The sequence below is a fragment of the Oryctolagus cuniculus genome, chromosome 4 (assembly GCF_964237555.1).
Source record: "Oryctolagus cuniculus chromosome 4, mOryCun1.1, whole genome shotgun sequence".
Taxonomy (NCBI): Eukaryota; Metazoa; Chordata; class Mammalia; order Lagomorpha; family Leporidae; genus Oryctolagus; species Oryctolagus cuniculus.
Window position 1 is genome coordinate 46,523,546 of NC_091435.1, and position 15,365 is coordinate 46,538,910.

Consider the following 15,365-nt stretch of genomic DNA (forward strand, 5'->3'; position numbering starts at 1 on the left):
TTTATTTAGATTTCCTGTTATTGTTTGACAATTGGTTTCACTTTGGAAACATTATAAGGCCCCAGTGAACACTCTATCACATGTACTCTGATACATGTGAGTTCTATTTAGTCTGTATGATTACTAGTTCTTGCCTTCTGAAATTTTATTTTGTTAGTCACATTTTGATAATGTATAGTGCATTATCCTGTGGTTTAAATATGAACTTTCCTTATTTCTAATGAAATTAAATTTTTTAAAAACATACATGTTAGGTATATAGTATCTCCATTTATAAAGTTATTCAAGTATTTTGCCCTCTCTTTGTTTTACTAATATGCAGAGTTGGATACAAGTCTTCTATCATATATATATATGTATATATATGATGAATTATATATACCATTATATATATAAAGGCAGAATTACAGAGAGAGAGGGAGAGACGCAGAAAGAGATCTTCCATCAACTAGTTCACTACCCAGATGACTGCCCGGCTAGGGATGGGCCAGCCTGAAGCCAGGAGCCTGGAACTCCATGTGGGTGGCAAGGTCCAAAGTACTTAAGCCATGTGCTGCTATGTTCCTGTGAGCATTAGCAGAGAGCTGCATTGGAAGTGGAACATCAGGACTTGAACCAGCATTTGTGTGGGAAGCTGGTGTTTCAGACAGAGGTTTAACCTGCTGTGCTACAATGCTGGCCCAGTATTTATTATTTCTAAATATGGTGTCTTTAGATAATTGGGAGTTCTTGATTTTAATTTGTCATTTTTTATTGTTTACTGCTTTCTATGTTCTTTGTGAGAAATCCTGACATTCACCAAGGCCATGTAGTTATTCTTTATTACCTTCTAGGAGATTGTTTTGCTACTTTGTAAAGTACTATGCAGGTGTATTTTCATCCCTATTTAGGGGATTGGACTTTAAATCACCACACTAAAACCAGTGATCACAAAAAATAGAGTTCATTACTCATGCAGGCATATGGAGAGCAAGAGAAATCCCTAAATGAGAAATAATGGTGTCTCACAAGCAAAAGTTTGTTCTTGGGTGTCTGACAGATGACAAAGGTGGAAGAATCAGTTCATGGGGAAAATATATAGAGAAGATACACAAAATACATTAGTTTAGATAGGATATGCATACAGAATATATTGAGATAGTGAAACTGTGTAGATAATGGAGAATTAAGATATAAAAGAGGTAAAAGAAACAGGTGCAGGTGAATAAACAGCTTTGGAGTGTGAAGCTATCTAGAATGATATCAAAGATTTTGAATTAGATGACTAAATGTCAGGAACCAAGATAAAAGGTATAGGAAAAGATTTATTAGAAAGAGAACAGAGTTTATTGAATTGATTGCCTTTTATTTTTTCTTTCTGACAAGCAGAGTTAGACAGTGAGAGAGACAGACAGAGAGAAAGGTCTTCCTTCCATTGGTTCACACCCCCATTGGCCGCTGCGGCCGGCGCACCGCGCCGATCCGAAGCCAAAAGCCAGGTGCTTCTTCCTGGTCTCCCATGCGGGTGTAGGGTCCAAGCACTTGGGCCATCCTCCACTGCACTCCCGGGCCACAGCAGAGAGCTGGACTGGAAGAGGAGCCACCAGGACAGAATCCGACGCCCTGACCGAGACTAGAACCCGGGGTGCCAGTGCTGCAGGTGGAGGATTAGCCAAGTGAGCCGTGGAGCCGGCCCAATTGATTGCTTTTTGTATCAGGATTGTCTCTGGAAATTTTTAAGGAAAAAGCTAGTGATTAGCTAGAAATAGAATACAAAAGACATAAAATTAAGAAGAAAGCTAGTGATGTGGACCTAATATGAGGGGTCTTCAAAAGTTCATGAAAAATATATATTATAAAATATTTATCAATGGATATCAAAAGTTTTTTTACAGTTAAATAAACTTACTTTTTATTTCCATTTTCCACAAACTATTTGAAGTCTACTTGCATTGTTGGTACTTGGAGAACTCCACATAGAATGACTTGGAATTTGAAAATAAGTGAATTAAAACTCCTATGACATATTTTTGCATAAATGTAAATATGGTGGTTTAAATATGAGAAATACATCATGAAATAATGGAAAACTTCTAGAAAGAACAGAATTGAACACATTTTATTGGATAACTTCGCATATAGGAGGAAGAAATTTGTGCATCAAAAACTTGCTTATTAAGGGGAGTGAGGGGAGGGGAAAGGAGCTAGTTTCCAGTTATCAAAACAGTTAGCAAGGAGAAATTAATTCTAATTCTGTGCTGTAGCATAATGTTCTGTAGCACAATAATGTAGTCTATAATACTTTATTATGTATTTCATAATAACTAGAGTAAAAGAGCTTGTAGGTTTTAAGCAAATGATATTTGAGGAAGTAAAAAGGCCAATTACCCTGATTTTACTACTACATTTTGTATACATGAATCAAATTATATTATTGTACCACAAAAATAAGTACAAATATTTGTCAATTAAAAATTATGCTTTTTCTATCATGTATGGAAGTTAATATATGCAGGGAGAGTATTAAAATATATACATGTCATTTTTTTTGTTTTATAGATAATTATAAATGTTGCCTTCACTGAATTATACCTTCTACATAATAATATGCCCTTCTTTCCTCACTTTACAATCCTTATTATGAATTTCATGTCATTAATTTCACCACTTTCAAGAAAAATGGAATGTGTGTGTATGTTCATGATATTTACATACAACTTTTTTAAAATTTAATTTAATTTTTAAAAATTTTTTTTGATTTTTTAACTGTTATTTATTAAATATAAATTTCCAAAGTACAGCTTTTGGACTACAGTGGCTTTTCACCCCCAAAACTTCCTTCCCACTCGCAACCCTCCCATCTCCTGCTCCCTCTCCCATTCCATTCACATCAAGATTCATTTTCTATTATCTTTATATACAGAAGATCAATTTAGTATATATTAAGTAAAGATTTCAACAGTTTGCACCCACACAGAAACACAAACTATAAAGTACTGTTTGAGTACTAGTTTTAGCATTAGTTTACATTACATTTACATTAAGGACAGAGATCCTACATGGGAAGTAAGTGCATAGTGACTCCTGTTGTTGACTTAACAATTGACATTCTTGTTTATAGCATAAGTAATCATCCTAGGCTCTTGTCATGGGAAGCCAAGGCTATGGAAGCCTTTGGAGTTTTCCAACTCTGATCTTATTTAGACAAGGTCTTAGTCAAAGTGGAAGTTCTTTCCTCCCTTCAGAGAAAGGTACCTCTTTCTTTGATGGCCCATTCTTTCCACTGGGATCTCACTCACAGAGATCTTTTATTTAGGTCATTTCATTTTTTTTTCTTTTTGCCTGAGTGCCTTGGCTTTCCATGCCTAATATACTCTCATGGGCTTTTCGGCCATATCTGAATGCCTTCAGGGCTGATTCTGAGGCCAGAGTGCTGTTTAGGAAATCTGCCATTCTATGATTCTGCTGTGTATCCCGCTTCCCATGTTGGATCATTCTCTCCCTTTTTTATTCTATCAGTTAGTATTAGCAGACACTAGTCTTGTTTGTGTGATCCCTTTGACTCTTAGACCTATCAGTGTGTTTAGCTGTGAATTCAAATTGATCACTTGGACTAGTGAGATGGCATTGGTACATGCCACCTTGATGGGATTGTATTGGAATTCCCTGGAACGTTTCTAACTCTACCATTTGGGGCAAGTCAGCTTGAGCATGTCCCAAACTGTACATCCCCTCCCTCTCTTATTCCCACTCTTATATTTAACAGAGATCACCTTTCAGTTAAAATTTAAACACCTAAGAATAATTGTGTGTTAATTACAGAGTTCAACCAATAGTATTAAGTAGAACAAAAACAAAATACTAAAAGGGATAAAGTATTAAGTTGTTCATTGACAGTCAGGGCTATGCTGATCAAGTCACTGTTTCTCATAGTGTCCATTTCACTTCAACAGGTTTCCTCTTAGGTGCTCAGTTAGTTGTCGCCGATCAGGGAGAAAATATGATATATGTCCCTTTGGGACTGGCTTATTTCACTCAGCATAATGTTTTCCAGATTCCTCCATCTTGTTGCAACTGACTGGATTTCATTGTTTTTGATTGCTGTATAGCATTCTATAGCGTACATGTCCCATAATTTCTTCATCCAGTCTACTGTTGATGGGCATTTGGGTTGGTTGCAGGTCTTAGCTATTGTGAATTGAGCTGCAATAAACATGAAGGTGCATACAGCTTTTTTGTTTGCCAATTTAATTTCATTTTGGTAAATTCCTGGAGTGGGATGGCTGGGTTGTATGGTAGAGTTATATTCAGGTTTCTGAGGAATCTCCAGACTGACTTCCATAGTGGCTTAACCAATTTGCATTCCCACCAACAGTGGGTTAGTGTCCCTTTTTCCCCACATCCTCGCCAGCATCTGTTGTTGGTAGATTTCTGCATGTGAGCCATTCTAACCGGGGTGAGGTGAAACCTCATTGTGGTTTTGATTTACATTTCCCTGATTGCTAGTGATCTTGAACATTTTTTCATGTGTCTGTTGGCCATTTGGATTTCCTCTATTGAAAAATGTCTATTGAGCTCCTTGGCCCATCTCTTAAGTGGGTTGTTTGTTTTGTTTTTGTGGAGTTTCTTGATTTCTTTGTAGATTCTGGTTATTAATCTTTTATGTGTTGCATAGCTTGCAAATATTTTTCCATTCTGTCGGTTGTCTCTTCACTCTCCTGACTGTTTCTTTTGCAGTACAGAAACTTCTCAATTTGATGCAATCCCAACTGTTAATTTTGGCTTTGACTGCCTGTGGTAATGAGGTCTTTTCCAAGAAGTCTTTGCCTGTGCCTATATCTTGAAGGGTTTCTCCAATGTTCTCTAATAATTTGATGGTGTCGAGTCATAGATTTAAGTCTTTAATCCATGTTGAGTGGATTTTTGTGTAAGGTGAAAGGTAGGGGTCTTGCTTCATGATTCTGCACATGGAAATCCAATTTTCCCAGCACCATTTATTGAATAGACTGTCCTTGCTCCAGGAATTAGTTTTAGATCCTTGATCAAATATAAGTTGGCTGTAGATGTTTGGATTGATTTCTGGTGTTTCAATTCTGTTCCATTGGTCTATACGTCTGTATCTGTAACAGTATTATGCTGTTTTGATAACAACTGCCCTGTAGTATGTCCTGAAATCTGGTATTGTGATGCCTCTGGATTTTTTTGTTGTACAAGATTACTTTAGCTATTTGAGGTCTCCTGTTTCTCCATATTAATTTCAGTATTATTTTCTCCAGATCTGAGTACAATGTCTTTGGTATTTTGATTTGTATTGCATGAATCTATATATTGCTTTAGGGAGAATGGACATTTTGATGATATTGATTCTTCCAATCCAGGAGCATGGAAGATTTTTCCATTTTTTGGTATCCTCTTCTATTTCTTTCTTTAAGGTTTTGTAATTTTCATGGTAGAGATCTTTAACGTCCTTGGTTAAGTTTATTCCAAGGTATTTTATTGTTTTTGTAGCTATTGTGAATGGGATTGATCTTTGAAGTTCTTCCTCAGCCATGGCATTGCCTGTGTATACAAAGGGTGTTGATTTTTGTGCATTGATTTTATATCCTGATACTTTGGCAAAATCTTCTATGAGTTCCAATAGTCTCTTAGTAGAGTTCTTTGGGTCCCCTAAATAAAGAATCATATCATCTGCAAAGAGGGATAGTTTGAGTTCTTCCTTCCCAATTTGTATCCCTTTAATTTCTTTTTCTTGCCTAATAGCTCTGGCTAAAACTTCCAGAACTATATTGAATAGCAGTGGTGAGAGTGGGCAACCCTGTCTGGTACCAGATCTCAGTGGAAATGCTTCCAGCTTTTCCCCATTCAATAGGATGTTGGCTGTGGGTTTTTCATAGATTGCTTTGATTGTATTGAGGAATGTTCCTTCAAAGCCCAGTTTGCTTAGAGTTTTCATCATGAACGGGTGTTGTATTTTATCAAATGCTTTCTCGGCGTCTATTGAGAGAATCATATGGGTTTTCTTCTGCAGTCTGTTAATGTGGTGCATCACATTGATTGATTTGCAAACATTGAACCAGCCCTGCATACCAGGGATAAATCTCACTTGGTCTGGGTGGATCTTTCTGATGTGTTGTTGCATTCTATTGGTGAGAATTTTATTGAGGATTTTTGCATCTATGTTCATCAGGGATATTGGTCTGTAATTCTCTTTCAATACTGCATCTTTTTCTGCCTTAAGAATTAAGGTGATTCTGGCTTCATAGAAAGAATTTGGGAGGACTCCCTCTTTTTCGATTGTTCTGAATAGTTTGAGAAGAATTGGAGTTAGTTCTTCTTTAAATGTCTGGTAGAATTCAGCAGTGAATCCATCTGGTCCTGGGCTTTTCTTTGTTGGGAGGGCCTTTATTACTGTCTCAGTTTCTGTCTCAGTTATGCATCTGTTTAGGTTTTCTATGTCTTCCTGGTTGCATGTGTCCAGGAATCTATCCATTTCTGAAAGAGTTCCCCGTTTGCTGGTATACAAGTCCTTGTAGTAATTTCTGATAATTATTTTTATTTCTGTGGTGTCTGTTGTTATGTTTCCTTTTTCATCTCTGATTTTATTGAATTGGATCTTTTCTCTTCTTTTTTTTAGTTAGTTGGGCCAATGGGGTGTCAATTTTGTTTATTTTTTCAAAAAACCAGCTCCTCGTTTGGCTGATTTTTTCTAATGTTTCTTTGGATTCAATCCTGTTGATTTCTTCTCTGAATTTAATCATTTCACTTTTCTTACTAGATTTGGGTCTGGTTTGCTGCAGATTTTCTAGATCCTTGAGATGCATTGAAAGTTCATCTATTTGGTGCCTTTCTAATTTCTTGATGTAGGCACCTATTGATATAAACTTTCCTCTCTACACTGCTTTTGCTGTATTCCATAAGTTTTGGTATGTTGTGCTGTTATCCTCATTTACTTCCAGAAAATTTTTGATTTTCTTTTGATTTCTCCTGTGACACATTGTTCATTCAGGAGCATGTTGTTCAATCTCCATGTGTTTGCATATGCTCTAGGGATTCCTGAGAAGCTGCATCGTATAATTCTAATTCTTTTGAATTTGCTGAGACTTGCTTTATGGCCTAGTATGTGGTCAATCCTAGAGAAGGTTCCATGTACTGCTGAGAAGAATGTAAATCCTTTATGTGTAGCATGAAAAGTTCTGTAGATATCTGTCAGATCCATTTGGGCTATAGTGTCATTTAAATCTACTGTCTCCTTTTTGAACTTCTGTTCTGTTTATCTGTCTATTTCTGAGAGTGGAGTATTGAAGTCCCCCAGCACTATTCTACTGGAGTCCAAGTCTCCCTTTAAGTCCCTTAACAAATCTTTTAGATAAACTGGTGCCCTATAGTTAGGTGCATATACATTGATAATTGTTCTATCTTCCTGTTGAATTGATCCCTTAATCATTATATAGTGTCCCTCTTTGTCTCTCCTAAAAGTTTTTGTGGTAAAGTTTATGTTGTCCGATATTAAGATGGCTATTCCCGCTCTTTTTTCATTTCTGTTGGCATGGTATATCTTTTTCCAGCCTTTCACTTTCAGTCTGTATGGATCTTTGTTGGAAAGATGTGTTTCTTGTAAGCAGCAAATAGATGGGTTTTGTTCCTTAACCCAATCAGCCAGTCTGTGTCTTTTAACTGGACAGTTCAGGCCATTCACGTTCAAAGTGACTAATGATAAGTGGTAACTTTGCCCCGCCATTTCCCAAATATATTTTCTAATATGTGTTTTAAACTTCCTGTGATCTTTAGCTGTGAGGTTTCCTTCCTTTACCTTCTTTCATATTGATGACCGTGTTTCTGTGTTTCTGTGTATAACACATCTTTAACCATCTTTTGCAGGGTCAGACGAGTGATGACAAATTCTTTCAATTTCTGTTTGCTATGAAAGGTCTTTATTTCACGTTCATTCACAAATGAGAGCTTTGCAGGATATAATATTCTGGGCTGGCAGTTTTTCTCTCTTAGTACCTGGGCTATGTCTCGCCATTCCCTCCTAGGGTTTCTGATGAGAAGTCAGCTGTGAGTCTAATTGGAGATCCTCTGAGAGTAATCTGATGTTTCTCTCTTGCACATTTTAGGGTCTTTTCTTTATGTTTCACTGTGGAGAGTTTAATTACAACGTGTCGTGGTGAGGATCTCTTTTGGTCGTGTTTATTAGGGGTTCTGTGAGCTTCCTGTACTAGGATGTCTCTGTCCTTCTCCAAACCCAGGAAGTTCTCTGAAAGTATCTCACTAAAAAGGCCTTCTAACCCTTTCTCCCTCTCCATGTCTTCAGGAACTCCTAGAACCCGAATGTTGTTTTTTTTTTTTTTTTTTTTTAATAGTATCCTCTAGATTCCCCACAATATTTATTAGATTTCTAATTTCCTCTTCTTTTCTTTGGTTTGACTGTATCCTTTCCTGTACTCTGTCTTCTAAGTCTGATATTCTCTCTTCTGTTTCACTGACTCTGTTTTTAAGGCTCTCTAATGTGTTTGTCATTTGATCTCTTGAGTTCTTCATTTCATTTTGATTTCTCTTCACTATCACACTTTCCTGTTCTACTAGTTTCTGCGTTTCATTTTGATTCCTCCTTAAGATTTCATTTTCTTGAAGGAGATTTTCTATCCTGTCCAGTAAGGATTTCCATAGCTCAATCATTTGTTAATGAAAACTTCTGAATGTTCTTATCATAAATTTTTTGAAATCCGTATCTTGCATTTCTTCCATCTCATCATCTTCATAAAATTGGCTTGGGGAATCTTGTTGATTTGAGGGTGCCATAATGTCTTCCTTGATGTTGTTTCCTTGGTTTCTGCGTTTGTTGCTTGGCATTGTGGAGATATTCTTTGGATTCTTCTTCCCTCGCTGTGGTGTTTTTCTCTTGTTATACTATGACTGTATTAAGTGGACTGTCTGCTTTTGATGGAGCCTTAGAGGCTTGAGATGGGTGTGGCTTGAGAGTTCTCTTTGGTTCCTCAGGTTAAGGGTGTGCCAAAGGTGACACTCCCAGGTTAGGCATGGTAAATATCTCTCTCTCTCTCTCTCTCTCTTTTTATTAGAAGGGAAGTAATTCCACACAGCTGAGCAGAATTGGAGGTATTTAGCAGGCGAATGATAGACCCACAGGAGCTAGAGATCGGAAGCTCTTTCCCAAGGACCACACAGGGAATCTGTTCTGCCCTCAGTGTGGGCTCAAATTCTCCTGCAGTCTCCCACTGGGTTACCAAGGTTACCAAATTGTAGCGTCTCTGGAGAGTATTCACGTGAATTCCATGAGTTCTCTCCCCCACCGTCTCTTTTTTCACAGTCTCAGTTCATTTGCACCATACATTCACTGGGTCCTAATCTCCTGTTATTTCACCTCCCCCAGAGTCAGGTTTTTCTGCTTGCTGAGGGCTGGTGTAGCCCTGAGGTCATGCTGCTTATTATGTGTGTCCAAAATGGTGCCTGCTCTTTGTCTTGCTCACCTTTGAGAGGTGAGCGGAGAGAGACTTGTGTCCATACAGGTCACTTTTTTTTTTCCTCTCTCTTCTAGTTAGCCTGGTGAACTTTTTCCCATGGGGTTTTAAGCCTCATTCCCTGTAGTCTCCTCTTTCCGCTTGCCCGCTGGTGTCTCGGGCTATTGAGGTTCAGCTCACCACGTGTTCCAGCGCTGTTGTGTTGATTCTGCCGCTGGTGTCCTGAGCCGTGGGCTCCCACGCCCTCCACACAGGTCCACTGTGAATCACTAGTTCCAGAAGAGTTTCCTCTGCTGTTTCTTCCCCTACTCTTCCTTGAACCTGCAGTACCTCCACTTTTATCAAACTGTCTCTTCCCAGACTATCAGTGTGCTTCCTTCCTATTCCGCCATCTTGCCACTCTCCTATCGCTCCGGATGCTATAAACTTACCACAGATTCTCTTTACAAACTCAGTAGTTAAAAGAATACTAGTGATAGCTACCACATTTTATTGAGCAGAATTGCTAGATACTTCATATGAATTATTTTGTTTAGTGTTTGGCCTAGTAAATTGAATATTACATTTATCTGTTTTATAGATGGGCTAGTGGGTTTAGAAAGTCTAACTCAAATGATATGTGAAATTATACACTATGTGACTATATATATAGTTGCTGGAATTTGACATAGGCCTGTACTATAATCATAAAAACAAATTATTTAAAAAATTAGCATCCCTCTCTGTACATGTTTTGAACACTCTTCACTATTTTGTTAACAGGCATTATTTACTCAAGAGGAAACAACTCTTGGAAACTAAAGAGAAGAAAGGTGACTCAAATGGTGACTTTTTTTCTAATGTCATCTATACCTTAATTTCGAGATACAGTATTTGGGAACTAACAGAAAAGTTACAAGATAGAAATGAGAAACTACCAAGTGATATTTATTTGAAAGTATCCATTGTCCATGGAATTCAGCTAAAAGAATAACAGTTACTAAAACATCAGAATCAGTCAACTGCTTTTTAAAAACCCTACTACCTCACAAGATGGTGCCATTAGCATATTATGATCAACAGTCTGTGCCTTTAGACCATTCTTGCCAGCTGACCACAGACAATTCATTAACATATGAATACACAGGTGAAAAACTAAATCAAATCAATAACCAACCTGTAGCCAAAACGCAATCTCTTAGCAGTCACCTTTCAGTACCTTCATTAAACTCTAGCAAGAAAGTTCATGAGTGTTCAATATTGCCTTCTTCCAAGTCTCAGGTCACGATTTCACAAGGCTTCTATAACAGGGCCATGAAATCACCATTACCTCACCCCAAATATCAGCCCACACCTGCACTAGACTTTCACTGGAGAAGTCCCCTGCGGCCAACTTCTAGAGCCCTCAACTCACATTTATCCCACCCTAAACCTCAGACAACACCTTCATCAGACTTCAACAAGACACCACCATCCCAGGAGCTCAGTCAAACAGCCCTGAGGTCACAATTACCTTTCCCCAGGTTTCAGAGTGCATCTTCAAATCTAGATCTTTGTTGGACATCACCTTTATTGAAGTCTAATCAAAGAGTTTCCAGTTCATCATTATCTCACCTCCAAAATCAAGAATCACCTTCATTCAACAATGTCTGGACACCGTCTACTTTGGGACCCAATCAAAGAGCCTTCAGCTCAACATTGCTTCAATCTAAATCTCAGAAAACTTCTTCATTAGATGGCCTTTGGGCATCTTTATTGGAACACAACCAAAGATCTTTGAGTTCACCAGCACTGAGCATCAAATCCCAAACAAATGAGTACCTTCGAACATCACCTTCTTTGGAGATCAATCAAAGAACTATGAGTTCACTGTTACCTGATTCCAGACTTTCAAAAAAACCTTTAGTGATCTCTGATCCCAATGTTCTGAGTTTACCATTGTCCCATTCCAAATTAAGAAAACCATTATCACATTCCATCCACCAGTCTCAGAGTTTACCATTGTTCCAGTCAAAATCTCAGAAAACAGTTGCCCTTGATCGTAACTTTCGGACTTTCAGCTCACCATTTTTTCACTCCAAATTTCAGGACACCACTTTACCAAATGACAAACATGGAGCCACAGATCTGCCATCACCTCCGCTCAAGCCAAATGTCTCAGGTCAATTATTACCAAACTCCAAATATTGCATCAGGAACATATCTTCTTCAACACTGAGTCGCAGACTCCAGAATAAAAGCAGTTTTGATTTTTGTGCAAATACAGAATCAAATAAAGAAATTCTGTGGACTTTAGACTGCAGCCAGCCCTGCATTGTTAAAGGTGGAACAGTCCCTGATGATGTTGTAAATAAAATTGTCAATTCTATCTCCAAGTCCAAAATCCAGAGGGATCTCTGTAGGCAGATACTGTTTCGAAGGATGAGGGGAAGGCCAAATCCTCGTCCTGGCCCCCGCCTTTCAACAACTTACATGGTTTGTTTATCTTGTGCTTCCTGCATAAAATCTCAGTGTGAACATCTTACAGGAAAAAAAGACCCTCGTTGTGCAACACTCTTTGTCATTCCAACACCTGAGACTAATACTGAGGGAACAATAGAGGTGAAATTGGTTCTTATTCTTTCTATACCCGAGGCTCCCTTCTCTTCTGGTCTCTCATCCTCTATGAAAGAAAATCAGTCTAATGAAGCACCTGATGACAACCTTGAAGGAATGGAGAAAATACCAGAGATTTTCCCCACATCTGAATCTGATATCCTCCAGGGCCTTAATATGAAGAAAAAATGGTTGACATTAGCCCTTGAAAACAAAACTATAAACCAACAGCCACAGGCTGTGGACTGGCTCTTTTATGTTAAAAAAAGTAATTCTCAGCCACAATCCCAGCTCCCAAGGCCTTCTTCTTCTTCCTCCTCCTCTTCTTCCTCCTCAGGCTCTTCCCCCTCCTCTTCTGCCTCTTCCTCTTCCTCTTCTTCCTCTTCTTCCTCTTCTGCCTTGCCCTTCTCACCTTCTCCTTCCAAACATTCTAGCAAACTTACCCACTCACGTTATGGACTCACTAAGGTACTTAGCTACCACAGGTTGCCTCCAGGGGTCTCTTGGCTTGAGTTTATACGTAGTAAAGATCACCAACCACATCCTGGAAAACGAAATCAAATTCAACCACCACCTCCCAAAAAGAAACCTGTGAGGCATAGCAACAAAGGAAAAAGAAAAAAGGGGTCAAACATACTACTCAAATTTTTCCATACAAAGCTCCAAAATGAGAAATCCTGATTAAATTAACATTTTGTCTCTCTGAAAGCAATACCTCTTAGTTCTTTGAAACTAGCGTTTGATTTTCTATCATGTTTACTAATATACTTAGTTAGAACTAAATGTGACTCTGCATTTTAGTTGATGAAACACCCATTAATGAGGAACTATTACCTTCAAGTGTGTTTTCTGGTTAAATAGGTTATGCTCTCCCTGAAGTCAAAAGCTGAATTTAACTTTATGATTGAATGCCTTGTTTATGGTACCCACTACATAATTATTATTGAATGAATATATAGTTGGCCACAGACCAGAAATGCCCACTTGTCTTGCTATGAACAGTATTTAGCTCATTGTTCTTCTCCTTCCTCATTAGACATGATGACGAAAGTATCCTTAAGCTAACTGTTGCTAATATGCTTCCCTATCTCTAAAGAAAATTCAGATCATGTTCAACATTCAGATAATCTTTTCAGTTATGTTCTCCAAGGGAAAATCTTCTATCCAATGATTTATTCAACCTTAGTTGACAAATCTGAGAAGGGAACAACCAACTGAAACAAATAATCCAATTTCGTGTTGATTATGCCTATATGTCAGTCATGGACTCTGAAGTCACCTGTTCATTACTTCTACCTACACAACCAAATGGTATAATAAAAGAATGTTCGAAAATCTGTTTTTGTTCCACTGGGTCCAGTGGTAGTGGGAAGAGAAGGGAGTTATCTTATTTACTCACTTGAAGGGATCATTTCTATTCCTGAGGATATAACTAGCATCTCTTACACTAATGATTCACACACAGTCCTGCTTCTCCATCACACCTCTTTCTGGTCACTAGTGTACATTCTGGAAAATTTGATTGGAACATGGTAAAGGTATCTCAAGCTCAATATAGCCAAGGAAGATTTAATCATTTTTACATTTACAACTTACATCTTCACCTCATTGTACTTTCGCCACTGTACTGCCTGTAACAGTTTATGATCACCATTCATCAAGGGGTCATGTCTGGTTGCTTTTCTCATTGTTTGCTTATCTCTAAGCCAACTATTTTTGATAGCTCTTTTATCGTGAGAATTCATTGCTTATAGTCATTTATTCACTGCCCATTGTCTTGTGGGTAAAAACTGAATTCCATTTATGATTGAATTATAACATCTCAAAACATTTCTCTTATCCTCTTGTAGTCTCCTACTCAATGTTTTTGCCACACTAATTTCTTTACAATGCATAAAATGTGCCAAGGTCTCTCTTACATTCTGTATTTTAAATCATCAATTCTTCTGTCTACAAAGATCTTCCGGTCTACCTATTAGAGGCCTTTATTTTGTCTTAATTTCTGGGAAGCCTTTTCTTGAACCACTTAGAAAGGAGTTAGTTGGCTCTGCTATTACAATAAAACTCTGTGCTCACTCACTGTATTGCTCTTAACCATGGTATACTGCAACCATTTCTTTTATGTTGTCACTCACTAGATTGAAAGCTCTTTGTTCAGCATTTCACCCATATTTTTTCACCTAGCTGGAATAAGGCAAAAAGCCTAATAAAGCTCTTCATTTTTCCTAATTCTCTGAAATAAGTGATGTTTTATTGCACTGTTTTCCCCCCTAAGATAGTATACGGAATTGTTCTTTTGTCTTGATGAAAACTTGTATAAAATTTTTACTGGTGACAGCAATCATAATTGTCTTATTTCTTATGTTAAAAGTGTTCCTTTTGGTATTTAAGAATTAAATATGGCATTGGCTGCTGTGCGGCTGATAGTGCTGATGAGGAACAAATGACATACATGCTAATGCGTTCAAGAGCTTCTGCATCTGCTTTAGAAAACTCTTTGCAAGTGTGGTATTCATCTTCTCCTGTGGTAATGCACATTACTTTTATTATGGTTTAATATCCTCTCTATTAGACTAAATGTAATGAGCAATGGTCTTATGTTTGTCTTGTTCACTACTAACTACTCTGAAACTAGTGATGGTGGTACTTGGAGCAACACATTTGTTGAGTTACTTTAAACAAATATTTAACCTATTTTTATTTTTTGATACAACTTAAATGCATCAGTTTTATTTTCTAAACTGCATACTTCACCTTTTAATTTGTTTATTTTTTAACTATTATTTATTTGCTTTGTACTTTTCCATTTATTGGAAGTATACATTTTGTTCTTATTTTTAACAGTGTCTACTATTTGTAGATTTTTTTTCAAAATAATTCCTTTCACCTGTACTTCTCTAACATTTTAATTTGTTAACAAAACTTCATGTAGAGTGGGCTTTTAGCCTAGCAGTTAAGAAGCCTGAGTCCCATTCAGAGTACCTGGATTTGATTTCTGGCTCGGCTTCTAACTCCAGCTTCCTGAGAAATGCAAATGGGAGGTAGGAATCATCACTTAAGTAATAGGGTTCTTGTCACCCATGTGGGATATTAGGATTGCATTCCTGGCTTCTGATTTTGGTCCTGGCCCAGCCCCAGACATTTTTAGCATTTTGGGAGTTAATTAGTGAATGGGAGCTCTCACTGTTTCTCTCTCTGTCTCTCTTCTCCCTCTCAAATAAATTAAAAACATTTAAAAAAACCTGCATGAAATATGTATAGGAAAATGTGTACATGTGCAACACATATACAACTCTCTCTCTTCCAGCTTTTATTGAGATACCAGTAGAAATC

The 15,365-nt window shown here is 37.6% G+C and overlaps 1 protein-coding gene across 6 annotated transcripts in view; it reads left to right on the forward strand.

Moving 5' to 3' along the window:
• The window catches only part of CSNK2A2IP (casein kinase 2 subunit alpha' interacting protein), a 149,734-nt gene extending 135,523 nt beyond the window's left edge, over positions 1 to 14,211 (forward strand). For all 6 annotated transcript variants that reach the window (XM_070073163.1, XM_051819172.2, XM_051819171.2 and 3 more), the window contains one exon: positions 10,221 to 14,211. In XM_070073163.1, the coding sequence (XP_069929264.1) occupies positions 10,491 to 12,713 (2,223 nt within the window). In that variant the 5' untranslated portion in view covers positions 10,221 to 10,490 and the 3' untranslated portion in view covers positions 12,714 to 14,211. The remainder of the gene's footprint in view (positions 1 to 10,220) is intronic.
• The last annotated feature ends 1,154 nt before the right edge of the window (positions 14,212 to 15,365 follow it).